A 17,902-nucleotide genomic window follows, 5' to 3' on the forward strand; every position below is an offset into this window, starting at 1 on the left:
GTTACGTATGCTTTGAGGACAAAGCATTTTTTGGGAGGAAGGCAATGTTATATAAAAAATTAGTTATTTGTAATTAATAGTTTATTAGGCAAAGGGCATGATCAAAGATCATGCCCATTCACCAAGAGGCACCCAAGGCTGTATTTAAGCCAGGGCTTTTCATTCTGTAAATCATCTTTTCAATCATTAATAATATATATAAATAAATCACTGCTGTACTTTCTGAGTCTTCTGTTCCATTTTTACTGCATCTCAACAGAACTATTAATGTGATTAAAGTCCAATAAGTTTATTTCTCCTTTGCTATGAATGATTTGAATCTTAATACCTGTGCCCTATGTTAACTATCTTTTATGAATATTTTATAGCTTTAAAGACAATATTTTTGCTAACTGTGACAGTGAGAATAGAGAATACATTTCACCTTGTCGGATTTAATTTTACTTTCTTGTTAAGTTGTATTGATTTATATTTGCTTGTAGGTGTTGAAAATAGACTACTTTTGCTTACTCTGGCAATACTAATGTCTATGTTTTTTTGCAGGCAAAGACCGTATATGGTGCATTGCGTGGTTTAGAGGTAATGTATACTGGCCATCATGGGATAAGATTTCGTATACTACATTCAAATATATAAATTACCTTGTTATGGATTTCTTGAATCATTACGCGTATCATAATCTATACATGAGTTGGTCTGTTAACATGGTATTTTAGTGTCTTCAGGTTTTGCAGGATACATTTTCATTTATTTTCTTGATGGTAGAAAGATAGTAATTTGTATTTCAATTGTCAGTATTGCTTGGTGGACAAATCTTTAGCAGTGTTGCCTTACAAGTGACATAGCTTTGAAGGCTTTTTTAGATATTTTGTTTGTGCTGTTTCTTTAATATAGCAATCTAGATTCTAGATATTATCAAGTGATCTTTTGGTGCTTTTATTGTGTTTCTAAGATTACAATGTTTTGATTAGGTGGATCTCCATTCTATATGTTTAATTGTGAACTATTTTTCAGACATTCAGTCAATTATGTGTATTCAACTTTATGACAAAGAACGTGGAAATATCTAATGCGCCTTGGGTTATCCAAGATGAGCCTCGATTTGGATTTCGTGGACTACTTATTGGTGAGCAGTTATGTCCATATGATAGTTTAATGGATAGAGTATCATTCATGGGTGTATCTTATATTGCCTTTGGATTGTCTACCCTAAATTATAGATGTAACCTTTGGAGTTCTTTGCTTCTGTAGATACTTCACGGCATTATCAACCAGTGGAGATTATCAAACAAATAATTGAGTCCATGTCATATGCTAAACTTGTAAGTCAGTGTCCTGCCTTCTTATGTATCTTGTGACATATGTTAAGGGAAAAATAGCATTCTCCAAATATCTAATAATTGAGTCCATGTCATAAGCTAAACTTGTAAATCCATGTCAGGCTGCCTTATGTATCTTATGAAATATCTTGAGAAAAATAGCATTCTCTAAAAATTTCGTTAACTGAGCATGATAATAGCATTACGTGCGTCTGAAAAATTTCCAGTGATTATCCTGCATAATATCTCAGGAATTTGCCAGAAGGAAAACTGGTAAAATTAAAATTGGTTTCATGGATGGCAGAATGTCTTGCATTGGCACATCATCGATGAGGAATCATTCCCTCTGGAGGTTCCTTCATACCCTGAACTTTGGAGAGGTTCTTATACAAGCTGGGAGCGCTATACACTTGATGATGCCCGTGACATTGTTGAGTGCGTTACAACCTTCTCTTTGAGCTTTTATCTTAAATAACTCTATTTTCTGTGTAGCATGTTCATAGCTAAGCAACCTAAATAAAAGATTCAGTCAAAGATGATGTTTTTTCCATTCATATCATTTATGTCAATATGTATTGTATTCCACTAGCAAATGTTTCAAGGATAAATTTTTTCATTGTTTACACAATTATTGTGGAACTGTGGATTCAAGTAACAAGTGTTTCAAGGATGAAATTTTTCATTGTTTACACAATTAGTGTGGAACTGTGGATTCAACTAACAAATGTTTCAAGGATGAAACTTTTCATTGTTTACACAATTAGTGTGAGACTTCAAAGGCTACTTCTACTTAGAATATAATCACGATTACTTTTATCCTTACCTTTTGTGGCATAACTGATAGTACCTTCTGTATTATTATCCCTCCAATAACTTTGAGTAAACTGAATCTGCAGATATAAGGGACTTAACCTATTCACAGTTTATACTGGTTAAAGTTTTCAATCTGAACTTTTTAACATCACTTGCAGTCCTGTATATTCTTTTATTCAAATCCCTGTGCTAGCCTGCTGCAGTATTGATACCATTCTTTCTTATCGTGATAGTAGTGGTAATACTTGCCTGGAGTGCTCACTCCAGCTGACATGCATTTCTTTGGAACTGGAAGTGAGGGTTTACAAATCCTTACAAACTTTTAGGGAGCTATTCATTACTCATACAAGCTCAATGTGTAAGAAGTGAACTTCCAGAAATGTGAGCTTGATAAGTGTCCCAAATGAATCTCCAATTGTTTTCCTGCATGCTTACATATTTACTCTATTTGAGGCCGACAGAATTAGAGATTTTAATATTATCTCCAGCACTTGGCATGTGACATATTCTGTGTGTGCTAGAGGTTATGAACTTTCTTTATAAGAACTGATGGTTTCCTTTCCTGTAAATCATACATAGCGGCCTGAGCTTGGGCCATTTCCCAACCCTTTTCTAGTGTGAAGATAAATTTGAATTTTGCATGGTCACTGTACTTTCAACTCTCTGTATGTCCAAAACTGATGGGTGTCAGCAGGTCTAGCTAAAGTTGCCTCAAAAAAACACATGCTACTAGTCTTTTTGGTGTGAGAAGTAAAAAACAACATTTTGATTTCACAGATATATGAAGAACGGATTTTGCCATTTATTAAAGAAACGTTGTCTGCCTTCTTATGACAGACATTTTTTGCGATAAATTAGAGAAACATTACCTTTTCTTCCAAACCAGACCATAAATAGAAATACTATTGGCATATTTAACTAGTTGCATTAAATTCATCACATGCAACAAATCAAAGAACCAGGTTTCATTAATCACACAGTTAGAACAAGTGCACCGTGGTTCAATCATGAGTTCTTAGTTGCAGCTTCTGTAATTTTTCCAGGGCTTGTGATCCAGTATTCCTCCGATACGAGCATTATCCAAGATCTTTTCTTCGGTTGATGTTAGCAGAATTGCATGAAAGAGCATGTAAAAACCATATGCAAATACTTAAAGAAGAAGCAACATAAAGGAGACCATAAAGACAATGCACACAAAAGTTTGATAATGGAGTTCATCCAGTGTGGATTATGTCTCCAGGCCCTCCCTCAATTGTGGGGAGGCCACTTCATTCATCTTAGCAAAAAGAAAGTCAAGTACATGGAAAAATACATCATTATACCTCCAATCCTGGGAGTGACTTGAAGTTCCACTGCTCAAAAAACAACAACCACATCACCAACAACTCCGTCCCATCCTTTTGAGACTTCTGACTATAAACAAGACCCACTTTTGAGAGGTGCATTACTGTCTCGAACTTTGTGCCCAACTATTAATGAAGAATGCGGGTTTTTGCCATGACTCCTGAGATTTGTTGCTCAAATGCAAAAGGCAAGGTGCACCGTTGAGATCCTTGCGAAATTCTGATAAAATGAGTATGAACTCAGGAATATTCTGCCACTGTCATCCCTGGACCCCCTAGGGAATCTTCAAGATTCCTCAATAGCATAAAAAAATATTCTAGGATTATTCCCTTGGAATATTCTTTCTTGAAATTCGTGCCCATGCAAGGTTCCGCCATGGTCCGAGTTCTGCCTATCTGAGTTCTATGGCCCTTGGCCCACTCATGGCTCTATTTGGTCCTCCTCCGTCAAATGGAATAACAAAGTTTAAATAAGTTGTGGCCGGGTGGAGTTTCCAATGGCCCCCGTTGGCGCATTGGTTGGCGACACATTATACAAGGCAAATGGTTGGAGGCCGGTCGAGGGTTAAGCTCCAGGACCTTTGTTTTATATTACCAACTGTTATATTTAACCAATTATAATATATATTAAAATTTTTAACCGCTACTAGTTATTACGCCAAGTTGTCACACAGTTTAGGCCTTCGACTACCGGTTTTGGAACCGCCTGTTATTGATTTGTATCAATCGTCGACAAACATTTAATATTAGCTGGTCTACCGAACTGACCACCGTCTAACATTTAGTGATATTTGGATGCCGACCCATCAACAAAACTCACCACCACCGATCAATAAACGCCAGTAATTGCTATTTTAAAATGCTAGTTGTTGGTTTGTTGTGCTGTATACTTCCAGATTTTGCAAACCCACTGTTTAGTATATGTTATGTTTGTCACCATATATTGCTGGGTATAACTTGTTGTACGTGTTTTCCGTAGGCAGTCCTTGGCTACAAAAACTACGCCAGGAAACCATCTCAACCAGCCTTTAGGTTCAAGCTGGCCCTTGAACCAGAGGGGGCTCCCTAAGTTGTTACGAGGTTTTGTTTAACGCTGTTCACCTATCACTGAACAATAGCCTTTGAATCACAATGGCCAGATTTATGGTTTTAATTGGGGGTGGTTGGTGATCATTGACAATCCCTATTGGATGATTAAAGGCCTCTCTCACTGGGTCCCTTCTCAAAGTGTCAGCTTCTAGCCTGACATAATGACTTGGCTTTTCAAGGATTATGATAGAAGAATGTAAGGAGATTCCTAATAATTGAGTAGTCAGCCTGACTATTTAACAAATAGGGAAATTTGGATGTGTATAGAAAATTTCTACAGCCCGACAAAACATATTTAGGAGAAGATAGAAGGACAAACAATAATCAATTCAAAGAAGAGCTAACTCAGACAGACAATCCAATATACTAATCTCTTTAAACGATTATTAATTTGCAGGGGATTTCAGAGAGATTGAAACTCAATCTATTCTTACCCAAATCTTCTATAATACTTTGAACATGTGCAGAAAACAAGTTATGGAAACACTAGAAAGACATACTAGAAACACAAATTCTGTCATAAACTAGAGCCAGAAGGCTTTCATTAGAAATCCTATAATAGAAGCTATTACAAAGTCAAGAGCCTTGGCATCAAAAGCCAACCCTGTTTATTACAAATGAAATAATATATATAGACAAGATCTCTCCTAACTGTTACAATAATTATGGAATAAAATCCTGAATAGTATACTAAAAATAAAACAATCTCTCTAATTTATCTGCTGGAAACTTTGAACTGCTTGCAAGTATCTTGCCTTGAAATCTGGAATTGGTTCACTAGTGCTAATATTCTACCTTGTTTTTTGAACTGCTTGAGTCAAATTCCTTGGAATTGAATTTGGAATGTTCTGCCACTTGTCTCCTTTCTCAAAAGATAAGTTCACCCCTTTCCTTAGTAACGAATAAACATTCATAACAGGTTCATATTTTACTTTAACACATTTAATAAAGATGTTGGAGTATGGCCATTGATGATTAGAATTAAGGGACTGATATTTCAACCTGTAGAAAAGGAGATTTGTTGCCCTGTACCAGAATGAACTCAATCCAGTAGTGATAATAGAGTTTAGTCTCTAATTTGTAGTACTAACTTCAGCAAATGAAACACCATTATCACATGTACCTTTGAGTATGGTTTATTCCCCCACAGTAAAACCACCAACTGGTTGACAATGGCAACATCTCCACACTTGAATTAGATGTATTGTGGTCAATCTTAGATAGGTAATCTGCCACAATCTGCAATGACTCTACTGTACCTAAATGAGGCACAATGTGGTCCTCTAACATAGATTGTGATTGGGTGGTAGTTTTTGGACATTCTTTCCACCATGCATTCAACCATTCATCAAACATTGTATTTCAAATAGCCTGTTTGCAAAGTATTCAAATTTGTATTTTGTTCCTCTTGGGTAAGCGCTGTTGTCATGCACAACAGTATTGTCTGAAGCATTTCTGTACCTGTAGTATCAATTATCTGACAGCATTGATTTGCACATGCATTGCAACTTTGTACAAAGTAATTCATACTCCTGTATTTGATCTCCAGATAAATAATTTCTCACATCCAAGGCCATAGGGAGAGTGTTACCAGTCACATTCCCATGCAGCTGTGAAAGCTTCAGAAAGAACAATAGAAACATCTTTGACAAGCTTCTCCTCCTGCTGGTGATCTTTTGCTGCTAGGTGCTTTGAACCTCAAATGCTGGAATTTAGGATTTGGGGAATTCAATGCCTAAAATATGCTAAACTGCTGCCATATGTTGACCTTTTTACTGCCGAGTATTGCCTAAAAATACTAAATGCAACCCCTATCCAATCTCTGCAAGTTTGGAACAAATTGCTTTGACTGATCTTTTCTCTAAAAATCTGGGATATATTTCTTGAATGTTCAATTCTTTCTTGAATGCTTTATACCAGTCACTGGAAAATACTAGGAGCAAGACATTTAGTAGTAATGCATGAAGGAATTGCTGAAAGCATTAATATGTTTTGATGGTCTGATATTGGTTCCTTGAAATGTTAAAAATATGGTTAAGCAAGACTGTTTAGAGCTGATGTTGGAATCAACCCACCTGTAGGCATCGTCAAGCCAGAACTGAACTCACACTGTGCCTCTAACTGTAGGAGTCAATCCATTTAAATAGAACATGGTGTTTTAAAACAAATCCAAGCATATTCAGGATCAACTAGATGTAAAGCATAAAAGCAACAAAACCTTGCTAGACAATATTTTACTCTGCACTTTCTTGTTGTACAATGATGAAATCTCAATCTTTTCACTCCAGTTCTATCATGTTGTAGTAAGTCATATGAATGCCTCATAATTTAATCGTAATAATCCATCAACGTTCCACTATGAGTGCCAAATGTGCGACATAAAATAGCAAGCCTGACATGAAACTCATGTTTGGATTTTGAAGATGCTCCAGCTGTTATCGCTAACATCCTTCCAATTTGATTAACAAAACCTGAGACCACATATCAATAATGGGAAAATCTATAAAATGCTACAAGCATAGCCCATTATCAATTTCATTGGCCCCAATATCCACATTCTTGGTTGTTGATTTCGTTGGACATTTTGCCAGTCCAACCATTCAAGAAATCTGAATAATTCCCTTTCGAAGAACCCCAAAAATCTCTCAAACCGTTGACAATTTTTCAAAAATTCTCGCGAGAGATATAATAGACGCTGTTCTGCAAAACACCCATGTCTCGAATTTTTGAATTTTGCAAATGGAGTCCGAAATTCACTGTCTGTAGATGTCTGCGAATTTTTGGTCCACTGTTTTCTTGAAAGCACAAGTGGATTTCGGGTGGGGGGGGTGTCTCTAATGGTAAGTGGTTTTGGACTTGGGGGGTCTGAAATGCACAGGAATATGCCATGTGGAAAAGTGGTTTATTTTTCAAAACAAGACTTCAGACACCCCCCCTCCCCCAGCTGTTAAAGCTCAAATGACCTTGGGGGGTCCAAAGTGAAATGAAAGCCGTTGATTTTATAAGAGCTAATATTGACCATTAAAAACTGCTCCATATTTATCCCATGTGCTATTGTATTTCAATATTTGTAAAGGCGTGCTCCTCCCGTGCTTTGATTAGTGTCACTGTGGGCTCCTCCTTTGACTTGACATGCTGCTTTGACTTGTATATGACTTATGATTAATAATACAACTTTAATTTTAAAGAGATATTTATATAAAAATATTCAAATATATTTTTATAAAAATATCATGGTATTTTAAAATTAAAAATTTATAAATCATTCAAAAGTATTTAATCAACATATATCTTAGCATTTGGCCAAGAAAGAAATTGGCAATTTCTCACTGAAAATTACAAATTTTTAGTGTACCAAAATATGTTACAACATAACCGCCGATCCACCAAGTTTAAAAACCATTTGCTGTCAAACATATCTTTTCTTGAAATTTGTTGTAACCATCGGGTTTGGTTTGGTTGGGGTTGGTGGGACTGCCCCAATTTTGGCATGACTATAAAACCGCCAAAACAAACAATCTGCCAACCAATAAAAACCTTGATGACGCCAACTTGTCGCTTGACCGGGCCATTTTCGTTGTTCGTTGGGTGCCACGTGGCACCATTTGGTTGGGCCACATGGAGATTGTTAATCAAGGTTGTCATTGATGTCAATATGGCATTGATTGAGATGTCAATATTCTTGAGATGCTTGGTTCCAGACGATGATGCCATGACTCTTGGTGGTTGGTTGACTAGGATAACATCAATGAAGATGTCAAGTCACGAAGAAGTCAAACCACTAATGAAGGAAGCCCTAAGAAGTACTTGAATTAACTATGATGTTGCCAAGTGCCAATCATGTGCCTTGATTGATGATCTAGATCCTAAGTGCCAATATACAACCTCGTGATGTGAAGGATTATACTTGATGAAGCCATACTTTTGATGATGTCATACTCTTGAATGACCACACTTAATGATGGTACTTAATGAAGGTTGGAAGATTAGATGATGACATGGAAGATCTCATTTGATGGTTGGAAGACTATCTTACTATCTTGGAACTTTCCTAATGATGAAGCTGCCTATGTCATATCACTACACTACACTAGTAAATGATGACACTGTTGGAAATACTGAGAAGGGGGTTGGGGGGGGGGGGGTGAATCAGTATTCCTTAGCAATTAGCATTTTTAAATCATTTCAGAGCATTGGTTAATCTTCAATTATTATTAATGTTTATGCAGTAATAACAGTAAATAAAAGAAGACAATAGGCACAAGAATTTTAGGTGGAAGACCCCCTCTGGGTCAAAAACCACCGAACGCTTTTCTAATAAATGAAATGAAAGCAACAACTTCCTAGAATTCTAGAAAAGGACTCTTCTCCAGCTCCCACTGGAAGGACGCCCCAACGCCCTGGTTTCTTCAGCAATCAACTGAATGGATGCCCCAACACCCTAGACCGACCTACCACCTTGAAGTGTTCACAGGCTCCAACCTGTAGGCGACTTCATGCACATGCCTAGCACCTCCTTGCCACCCTATAATGACTAAAATGGGACAAGAGTGGATTCCCGTACCAGGGACAACGATCCACGATACAATATGATTTACAATGGTTTTGACCGAACACTATGACCTGCAACCCAACCATGACATCATCCCAACAGAGACTCCTATACCTCCCAACAATGCCTTTTCGACTCTAGGCATATTGACTCTTTTACAATAATGACTCTTCCAATGATGACACTTTTACAAATGACTCTTTTACAACTTTACAATGATGAGTCTTGGCTTTGACACTTTTTCACAATATACAGATGGCTGTCATGTCTTCAAAGGATGTCCCGCTGCAATGCTTCCTTTGATTTGATACTTCAGCTCTTGAATGCTCGCTTGATGCTGTCCTTGAGTCTTCTTCTACCTGCATGCAAATTGCCCAACGAAATGCAATCCCAAAGCAAAACAAATAAACACAACAACCCTTTAACTTACCTCTGCCTGCAAACACACATGTAAGCACAATAATAAATAAATAAAAATCAAATGAATACAATGCGTACCTGAAATGTGCTTGTTGTTTGTGATTGTAGTTGACTTGTTGCAGCAGTTGACAAACTTTGAACACAAGCCTAGACTCTACTTAAACATACCCAACCTTTATACAAAACCATATTTTATACAAGACTATATAAGAGATGAATATTGACTTAAACATACATAGGACAAAACTTCCCCTAGCTGGACACAACTCTAGTTACAGTTATGACAAGGCAGTTATGCAAGACTGAAAACTAGCCTAATACATGGTATAGTGCAGTCAACAGTTATTAAAGTACATTATTAAGTTATTAACACACAGGAAGGGAATTTGAATTATACATACCTTTATCTTTGCTTGATTATACTTTCCAACTGTACATGAACTCCAACTTGATACAATCATATACTCAACGCTGGTCAAAACTTGGACTCAAAGCTAAACTTAGACCCAATCTAGCCTTAGATACGAACCTAGACTTGACACATTTTTTGACACAATGCTAAATACTAGCCCAAACGCAACACAACACTACTAGACTAAATGAGGCCCTTATACACTGTTTTGATCTTAAGGCAACTACAAAATGATTTGTTCCTTAATGAACCAGACTTCAAGACAATGGTTGCTTTAGGATTACCTGTAGGTAGAATCTTGTGAAAGAAAAATTTATTACCGAATCCCTTGCTGCTGGTATAGAGTCCCTGTTATCAAACAAAGTCCTGCGTTGACTTGGCTGAGATAAAATTACAGTCCTGTATATTAAGAGACCAATAAATCACCCAATGAACAGTCCTTAACCCTCAGCACTTCATGCTTTGACTTGACTGATGTATTTTTGCTCAAAATTACAGTCAACGAATCACCCAAGACAGACCGTAACCCTCCTAATGATGCCTTCGTTATAGCTCTTCTAGGGTAGCCGAAAGATTTCAGAGCTTATACGTTCAGTTTTTCATCACATCTATGCCAAGGTTTTACTACATATATATAGTATAAGGTTCTCACTTAGACGTTGGATAGGGCTCCTTAATTATAGGAGACAACACATACTTTAGTAACAATATTTATCATTTGACCGTCGGGTGTTAAGGAGGGGCTTCTTAATGTACGTTGGAGGAGTAATGCATAATATATTTAGAATGTTAAATATTTTAAAATATGCATCTTTTGTTCTAAGGTAATTGGATCACTTTAATATTCCTCCTAACATTTGCATTAATATTTATTGTCTTAATTTTATTTTCTTTTTTTAGTGACATACCTTTAATGGTTCTTCTTAATTTTGATGTTAATTGCAAGTAAACCAATGATTGGCTTAAGTGCATATGACCCTGATTCCTACCCGAGTGTGAAGTCAATGATTGGTTTACTATCTTTGGATTTTTCAATTTATTCAACTTATACGAGGTGAGATTACGGTGAAAATCCCTATCATATATTGACAATCGTTGGAGAATAAGGTGGTGTCTCAACCCCTGGGTTTTAGCCAGTGTTTTTAATACCGGAACCGGTGACCGGACCGGTCCACCTAATGAACCGGTTTACTGACCGGAACTGGTTTGGTCTAAACGAACCGGTTTTAAAAAGACATTAAATAATTAATTTTTAATGAAACAAAACTATTTTTAAGATGTAAAACCATGATTCCAAGCCAATAGAGACAAAATATGCAAAGTTTGCTCATTTTACATTTATATACCATGTAAAGGTGAATATATCAAAATGGCACCGAGTGCAATACATATCATCGACAAAATAGCAAAATACATAAGAAATGAGGCTCTAAATGGCCTATAAAGTCCAAAAACAATGTTGCAAGCTATGAGGCCATTGGCCTACAGTCCTACTACAAGTCTACAGTGTACACATGATCAATCATCAAGTTCATCACCACTACTAGACACAGGATCATCATCAGGAGCTACATAGACATCATCTGGTTCAGAGTCTGAGGATGCCTCAGCCTGATTTGCAACCTCAGTATCAATGCCACCAATGACAATAGAAGTGGAAACGAAACCTTTCCTAGATTTGAAGTTTACCGTCTGTCTGGCAAGGACCGGTAATGTGATGTTAAAGCAACCATAAAAAAATGCTAAGGCATTTTAAGTGCAAAGGGAGAAATGTTACAGATAAAAAAGTCACTCGTAATTCTGAAGATGTACATGACATTTTAAGCTTTCAATTACTGGGACAAGGTGAGAATGCTTGAGGGAGGACATTCCAAAGGAATATGGAGTCACATGGGGTGTTTTATTTCAAAATTGAACTGTTGAGCTTACATCACATATCTACATAAATGGTTGTCTTTGATGATTTCCAAGATTGGCAATTGACCTAATCAGAAAAGCTTTCTGTGCAATTTCTTATCAGTCTTCTAAAAACCAATTGAAATGTAATCTGAAACTCAAGTTTGTGCATGGGAGTTCCGATAAAAGGCAATTTTGTGAAATTCTTGCTGCAAAACCTTGGAAGTTGGCTGTCTTTCTAATTAAATCACTGGGAGGTTCCTGAATCTTAAATCGCCTTGGCCAATTTTAAGTTTTAACAGAACTTTGGTATCCATTGTTCAAGAAGTTGGTTGCATGAATCTGTCTCATCTTGTGGCTTTTTGACAGTGTCATTAATCATAGTGTGGTCATAAATACAAAATCATAACTCAAGCACAAAGATAGGATCACTGGGGTGTGATATCAATGAACGTTGCGATCTTTTTGATTTAGCCTCAGATTCAAGGTCGGTAAAATGTATTAACGAAGCATAAACCTTACCAACAAGGATTGTCACTCTTCCCAATCCTGATAGACTTACCATTTGAGGGCACTAGTAGATTCTGTACCGAGAAAGTTAGAAGCACATTCATCACAATCCTCATGCTATAAAATAGAGTTACCTTGAGAACTGCATGTACATCTTGTAAACCTTGACAACCTTCTAACCAGTGGTATTTTATATGATCAGTAAACTGTTTCGTTTGAAGAGCATGCCTAAAACCGGCCGGTTCCGTGTATCAAACCGACCGGTTCCGTCCTAAACCGACCGGTTTTTCACCGGTTAGGGCAAAAACTGGGCGAAGGGAGCCTTCCAACCGGGTTTTTTGGCCGGTCTAGACCAGCGGCCTTGCTAACCGGCCGGTTAGACCGGTAACTGGTTTTTTAAAACGGTTTTGAAAACTATGGTTTTAGCCCATTAATGGGGGTTTTCGACTTCAAACACAAATAACTCTCAAACTGTGAAGAACTGGAAGGCGTACCATATATCAACGGAAACATCTCGATGAGTAGAATCCATCGAGAAGAACTTTGACGCAAAATAATATGAGTTATCAAGTCAAAATGCCCTTGCAAGATCGGGGTAGCCCCTGGCGCTGCTTGGGTTTTGACATCAATGACAACCACTGATCAACAATCTCCTCCTTTGGCATTGATGGCAGCTCAAGTACTCCCCCTGTGATCATGACACCTCTTCCTACTGCCTTCTCTCCCCCTTTGTCATCATTGGCAAAGGGTAACTCCCTTTGACAAACAACCATCCTACGAACCTGCACACACCTCCACTCCCCCTTTCTACTCGATTAGATAAGAGAAAGAGTCTAATGAAAACTTGGGAGAATCCCAAGCTTTTGGCGAAGATACTCAAATGCTTCACGAGGTAATGGTTTGGTAAAGATGTCAGCGATTTATTCTTTTGTGCCAACATATTTAAGCTTGTTATTCTTTTTGGTGACTTGATCTCTAACGAAATGATATTTAATCGGAATATGCTTCGTTTTGGAATGCATCACATGATTCTTGGAGATACTGATGGCGCTGGTGTTATCGCAAAAGATGGGAATAGGCTCCTCAAACTTGGCTTGAAAATCTTGCTAAGTTTGGGTCATTTAATATGGTTCTAGCCATTTCCTGTACGGTTCTGTTTTTTCTTTCAGCTCCTCCATTCTACTGTGGTGTTCTCACTGTTGAGAATTGCCTTTTTATTCCATGTTCGTCACAGTATTGTTGAAATGCTTTGGACGTGAATTCTCCGCCATTATCTGATCTTAGACATTAGATCTTCAAATCAGTTTCATTTTTGACCAATTCCCTATAGATTTTGAAACACTCGAATGCCTCTGACTTTTTCTTCAGGAAACTGACGGTTGTCATTTTGGTGTAATCATCTATCATTAACATAAAGTATAATTCAACGTCTAAACCTTTTGTTCTCATAGGACCACATAGATCAATATGTATTAATTCCAATGGACGTAATGTAAAATGTTTCTTTGTCTTGAACTCAACTTTTGTCTGTTTGCCGTGCCGACAAGATTCACATATCGTATTGGTAGGTTTTGTGATTTTTGGCATTTCTCTAACTGCTTCCTTTTTGCTGATCTTGACCAAATTGTCGAAATTTATATGCCCCATTCATTTGTGCCATAACGAACTCTCGTCTTCTTTTGCCAAGAAACATCCTTTAGGTGTCTCATACAAAATATATATGTTGTTTGGAGCTCTGCTTGGTGTAGCCACAATTTTACCAAACTTGACTTTCCTGATTTCACATTTCTTCGAGTTGAATAACATCGTGTGCCCTTGATTGCACATCTATCCAACAATGAGCAGATTGTGATTCATATTTTCAACCAACAACACATCCTTTGCTAATGCATCCTTGCTTCCAAGAGTGACCGTACTTTCTCCTATGATGTTTGAAGACCCGTCATTTCCAAAAGACACTGTTCCATCCTTCTTTTCTTTCAAGGATATGAACTTATTTCTATCTCTAGGCATATGCGTTGAGCAACCATTGTCAACATACCATACGTTTCTGTTGCTTTGAGCTTTGAGAGCGAGAGCACACCTTTCAGTCTTCCTTTGAAGAAATTCCAAGTCTGCAATCTTTGGCCAAGTGTCCAAAATTGTTACATTTGTAACATTTGACATCATCTCTCAAATGATCAAATCTGTTGATATTCTGCTGAGTTCTGGAATATCCATTTTTGAAAGATCTCCTGGAATTATATTCATTCCAAACATACATGCGACATTTTGCAGCTCTATGTCCAAACCTTCCACATGAATAACAATGACCATAAAAGATAGGTTGATATCTGGGAGGAAATCTTCTTCGAGGAATTGTCTTCCAAGGTTCTTCCTGCGAGTCTTGATCTCTTGATCTAGCTGGGAGATCTACCTGCTTGGTAGATTTTGAATATCCATCTTCTTTAGTTGTCATAGAAGGACTTGACTCCTTTTCGAATTTTTCTTTGTGACCAATACCAGTCTTTGTCGCTGCATGGTCGCTAGTTGCTGATGATTTCGTCCAAAGTCATTGAGCAGTTGGTGTAGTTTTGAAGAGTTTTTCCATTCTTTACTTCCTTTCGTAAACAAATGATTTCAGCTTCCAATGCTTCTCTTTCCTTGTTGCTTTCCTTTAATTCTTTCTTGAGCGATTCTTCAATTCGTTTGTATTATTCAACCTTGATTTTAAGATTTAGGACCTGTTCCTTTTCTGTCTTTAATTTGTCTTCAAGAGTGTTGACATGCTTCTTCTCGGCCTTGAGCTCTTTGATAACCCTGATCACTTCGTTTTGAAATTCAACCTCAGTCATTTCTCCTTCTTCATCTCCTTCAGTTGCCTCTTGCTTATTGTGCTTGGCCATAAATAATACTCTTCCATTGAATTCTTCTTCATTATCACTGTCTTCTTCGGATGAGGAGATATCTTCTTTGGTGAAGAAACTTTTCTTAAACCATTTCTTCTTGCCTTGCTTGTTGAACTTCCTAGAAATTTTCTTTCCTTTTGTAACAACCTCATTTTTGTGAGGACATTTGGCTACAAAATGCCCAACCTCACCACAATCAAAACATATTAATGGAAGTTTACCTTTGAATTTTCCCGTACATGTTCTCATTTTCTGCGTGAAGTAGGCAAACTCTTTATCTGAGAATTCTTCTTCATCTTCTTCCTTTTCTTCATCCTTACAATTGCATGTTTTTGCTTTCAGAGTCTGCTTGTCCTTACTATTCTTCTTGGATGCGGCAAATGCTGTTTCTATGTGAGATGTGCCATCCTCTTCTTCAATCCTCATTTCATATGACGTAAGAATTCCATGCGATTCATCTATGTTGAAATTGGTCAGATTCGATCTATCTTCCAAGACATATACCTTAGGGTTAAATCTTGCTGGCAAGTTTCTGAGGATCTTTGGACAACAATTTTCGTTTCAACAGGTTCTCCCAAACCTTCCAATGTATTTGTTGTTTCATCAACACGCTGAAAGTATGCAGCAATATCTTCATCTTCCCTCATTTTGAGTTGCTCAAATTTTGCCTTGAAAATTTGAAGCTTTGCTTCTTTCACCTTTGAGTCACCTGCATATATATTTTCAAGCTTGCCCCATACCTCTTTAGCAGTTTTGCAACTCAATACCTTAAGATAAACAGATTCGATAAGCCCACTGATAATAAGATCATTAGCCTTTGCGTCATATACCATATTTTTCTTACCTTGTTCATCCTGAGTCGGTGTGAAGCCTTTGTCAACGATTTCCCATACTTCGTATCCTTGCGCCAACAAATGAACCTGCATTCTTCCACTCCAAAGTGCATAGTTATTTCCATTGAACAAAGGAACTCTATTCTTAGTATACTCCATGATCTCCTTCCAGTCGTTAGACTGCTATTGAAGGAACCAAGCTCCGATACCAATTGTTGGAAATATTGAGAGGGGGGGTGAATCAATATTCCTTAGTAATTAGGGCTTTTAAATATTTTCAAAGCATTAGTTAATCTTCAATTTTTATTAGTGTTTATGCAGTAATAACAATAAATAAAAGAACACAGTACGCACAAGAATTTTAGGTGGAAAACGACCTCCGGGTCAAAAACCACCTAACACTTTTCTAATAAATTCTTTAATCTTTGGCCCCAACTGAAATGAAAGCAACAACTTCCTAGAATTCTAGAAAAACATTCTTCTCCAGCTCCCACAGGAAGGACGCCCCAACGCCTTGGTTTCTTCAGTAATCAACTGAATGGATGCCCCAACACACTAGTACGACCTACCAGCCTGAAGTGTTCACAGGCTCCAACCTGTACGCGACTTTATGCACCTACCTAGCGCCTCACTGCCACCCTATAATGACTGAAATGAGACAAGAGTGTGGATTCTTGTACCAGGGACAACGATCCACTATACAATATGATTTACGATGGTTTTGACCGAACACTATGCCCTACAACCCAACCATGACATCATCTCCACAAAGACTCCTATACCTCCCAACAATGCCTTTTCGACTCTAGGAAGATTGACTCTTTTACGATAATGACTTTTCCAATGATGACACTTTTACAAATGACTCTTTTACAACTTTACAATGATGACTCTTGGCCTTGACACTTCTTCACAATATACAGATGGCTGTCATGCCTTCAAAGGATGTCCCGCTGCAATGCTTTCTTTGATTTGATACTTAAGCTCTTGAATGCTCGCTTGATGCTGTCCTTGAGTCTTCTTCTACCTGCATGCAAATTGCTCAACGAAACACAATCCCAAAGAAAAACAAATAAACACAACAACACTTTAACTTACAGAGATACACATGTAAGCACATAATAATAAATAAATAAAAATCAAATGAATACAATGCGTACCTGAAATGTGCTTGTTGTTTGTGATTGTAGTTAACTTGTTGCAGCAGCTGACAAACTTTGAACACAAGCCTAGACTCTACTTAAGCATACCCAACCTTTATACAAAACCATATTTTATACAAGACTATACAAGAGATGAATATTGACTTAGACATACATAGGACAAAAGTTACAGTTATGACAAGGCAGTTATGCAAGACTGAAAACTAGCCTAAGACATGGTACAGTGCAGTCAACAGTTATTAATCACATTATTAACACACAGGAAGGGAATTTATACATACCGTTATCTTTGCTTGATTATACTTTCCAACTGTACATGAACTCAAATTTGATAAAACCATATACTCAACGCTGGTCAAAACTTGGACTTAAAACTAAACTTAGACCCAATCTAGCCTTAGATACAGACCTAGACTTGGCACAGTCCTAAATACTAGCCCAAACGCAACACAACACTAATAGACTTAATGAGGCCCTTAGACACTGTTTTGATCTTAAGACAACTACAAAATGATTTAGTCCTTAACGAACCAGACTTCAAGATAATGGTAGCTTTAGGATTACCTGTAGGTAGAATCTTGTGAAAGAAAATTTATCACCGAATCCCTTGTTGCTGGTATAGAGTCCATGTCATCAAACAAAGTCCTGCGTTGACTTGGCTGAG

At 37.3% G+C, this 17,902-nt stretch overlaps 1 protein-coding gene across 1 annotated transcript in view; it reads left to right on the plus strand.

The window, feature by feature from the left end:
* The window catches only part of LOC149172810 (beta-hexosaminidase 1-like), a 167,111-nt gene that overhangs the window by 67,296 nt on the left and 81,913 nt on the right, over positions 1-17,902 (plus strand). Inside the window, exons 4-7 of the mRNA XM_089426475.1 lie at positions 544-579; positions 1,015-1,126; positions 1,252-1,322; positions 1,624-1,754. Coding sequence (XP_089282601.1) covers positions 544-579; positions 1,015-1,126; positions 1,252-1,322; positions 1,624-1,754 — 350 coding nt within the window. The remainder of the gene's footprint in view (positions 1-543; positions 580-1,014; positions 1,127-1,251; positions 1,323-1,623; positions 1,755-17,902) is intronic.

This window comes from Pinus tabuliformis, chromosome 4_2, assembly GCF_031772625.1.
Source record: "Pinus tabuliformis cultivar Carrire ecotype Pingquan chromosome 4_2, CPIR1, whole genome shotgun sequence".
Lineage (NCBI taxonomy): Eukaryota > Viridiplantae > Streptophyta > Pinopsida > Pinales > Pinaceae > Pinus > Pinus tabuliformis.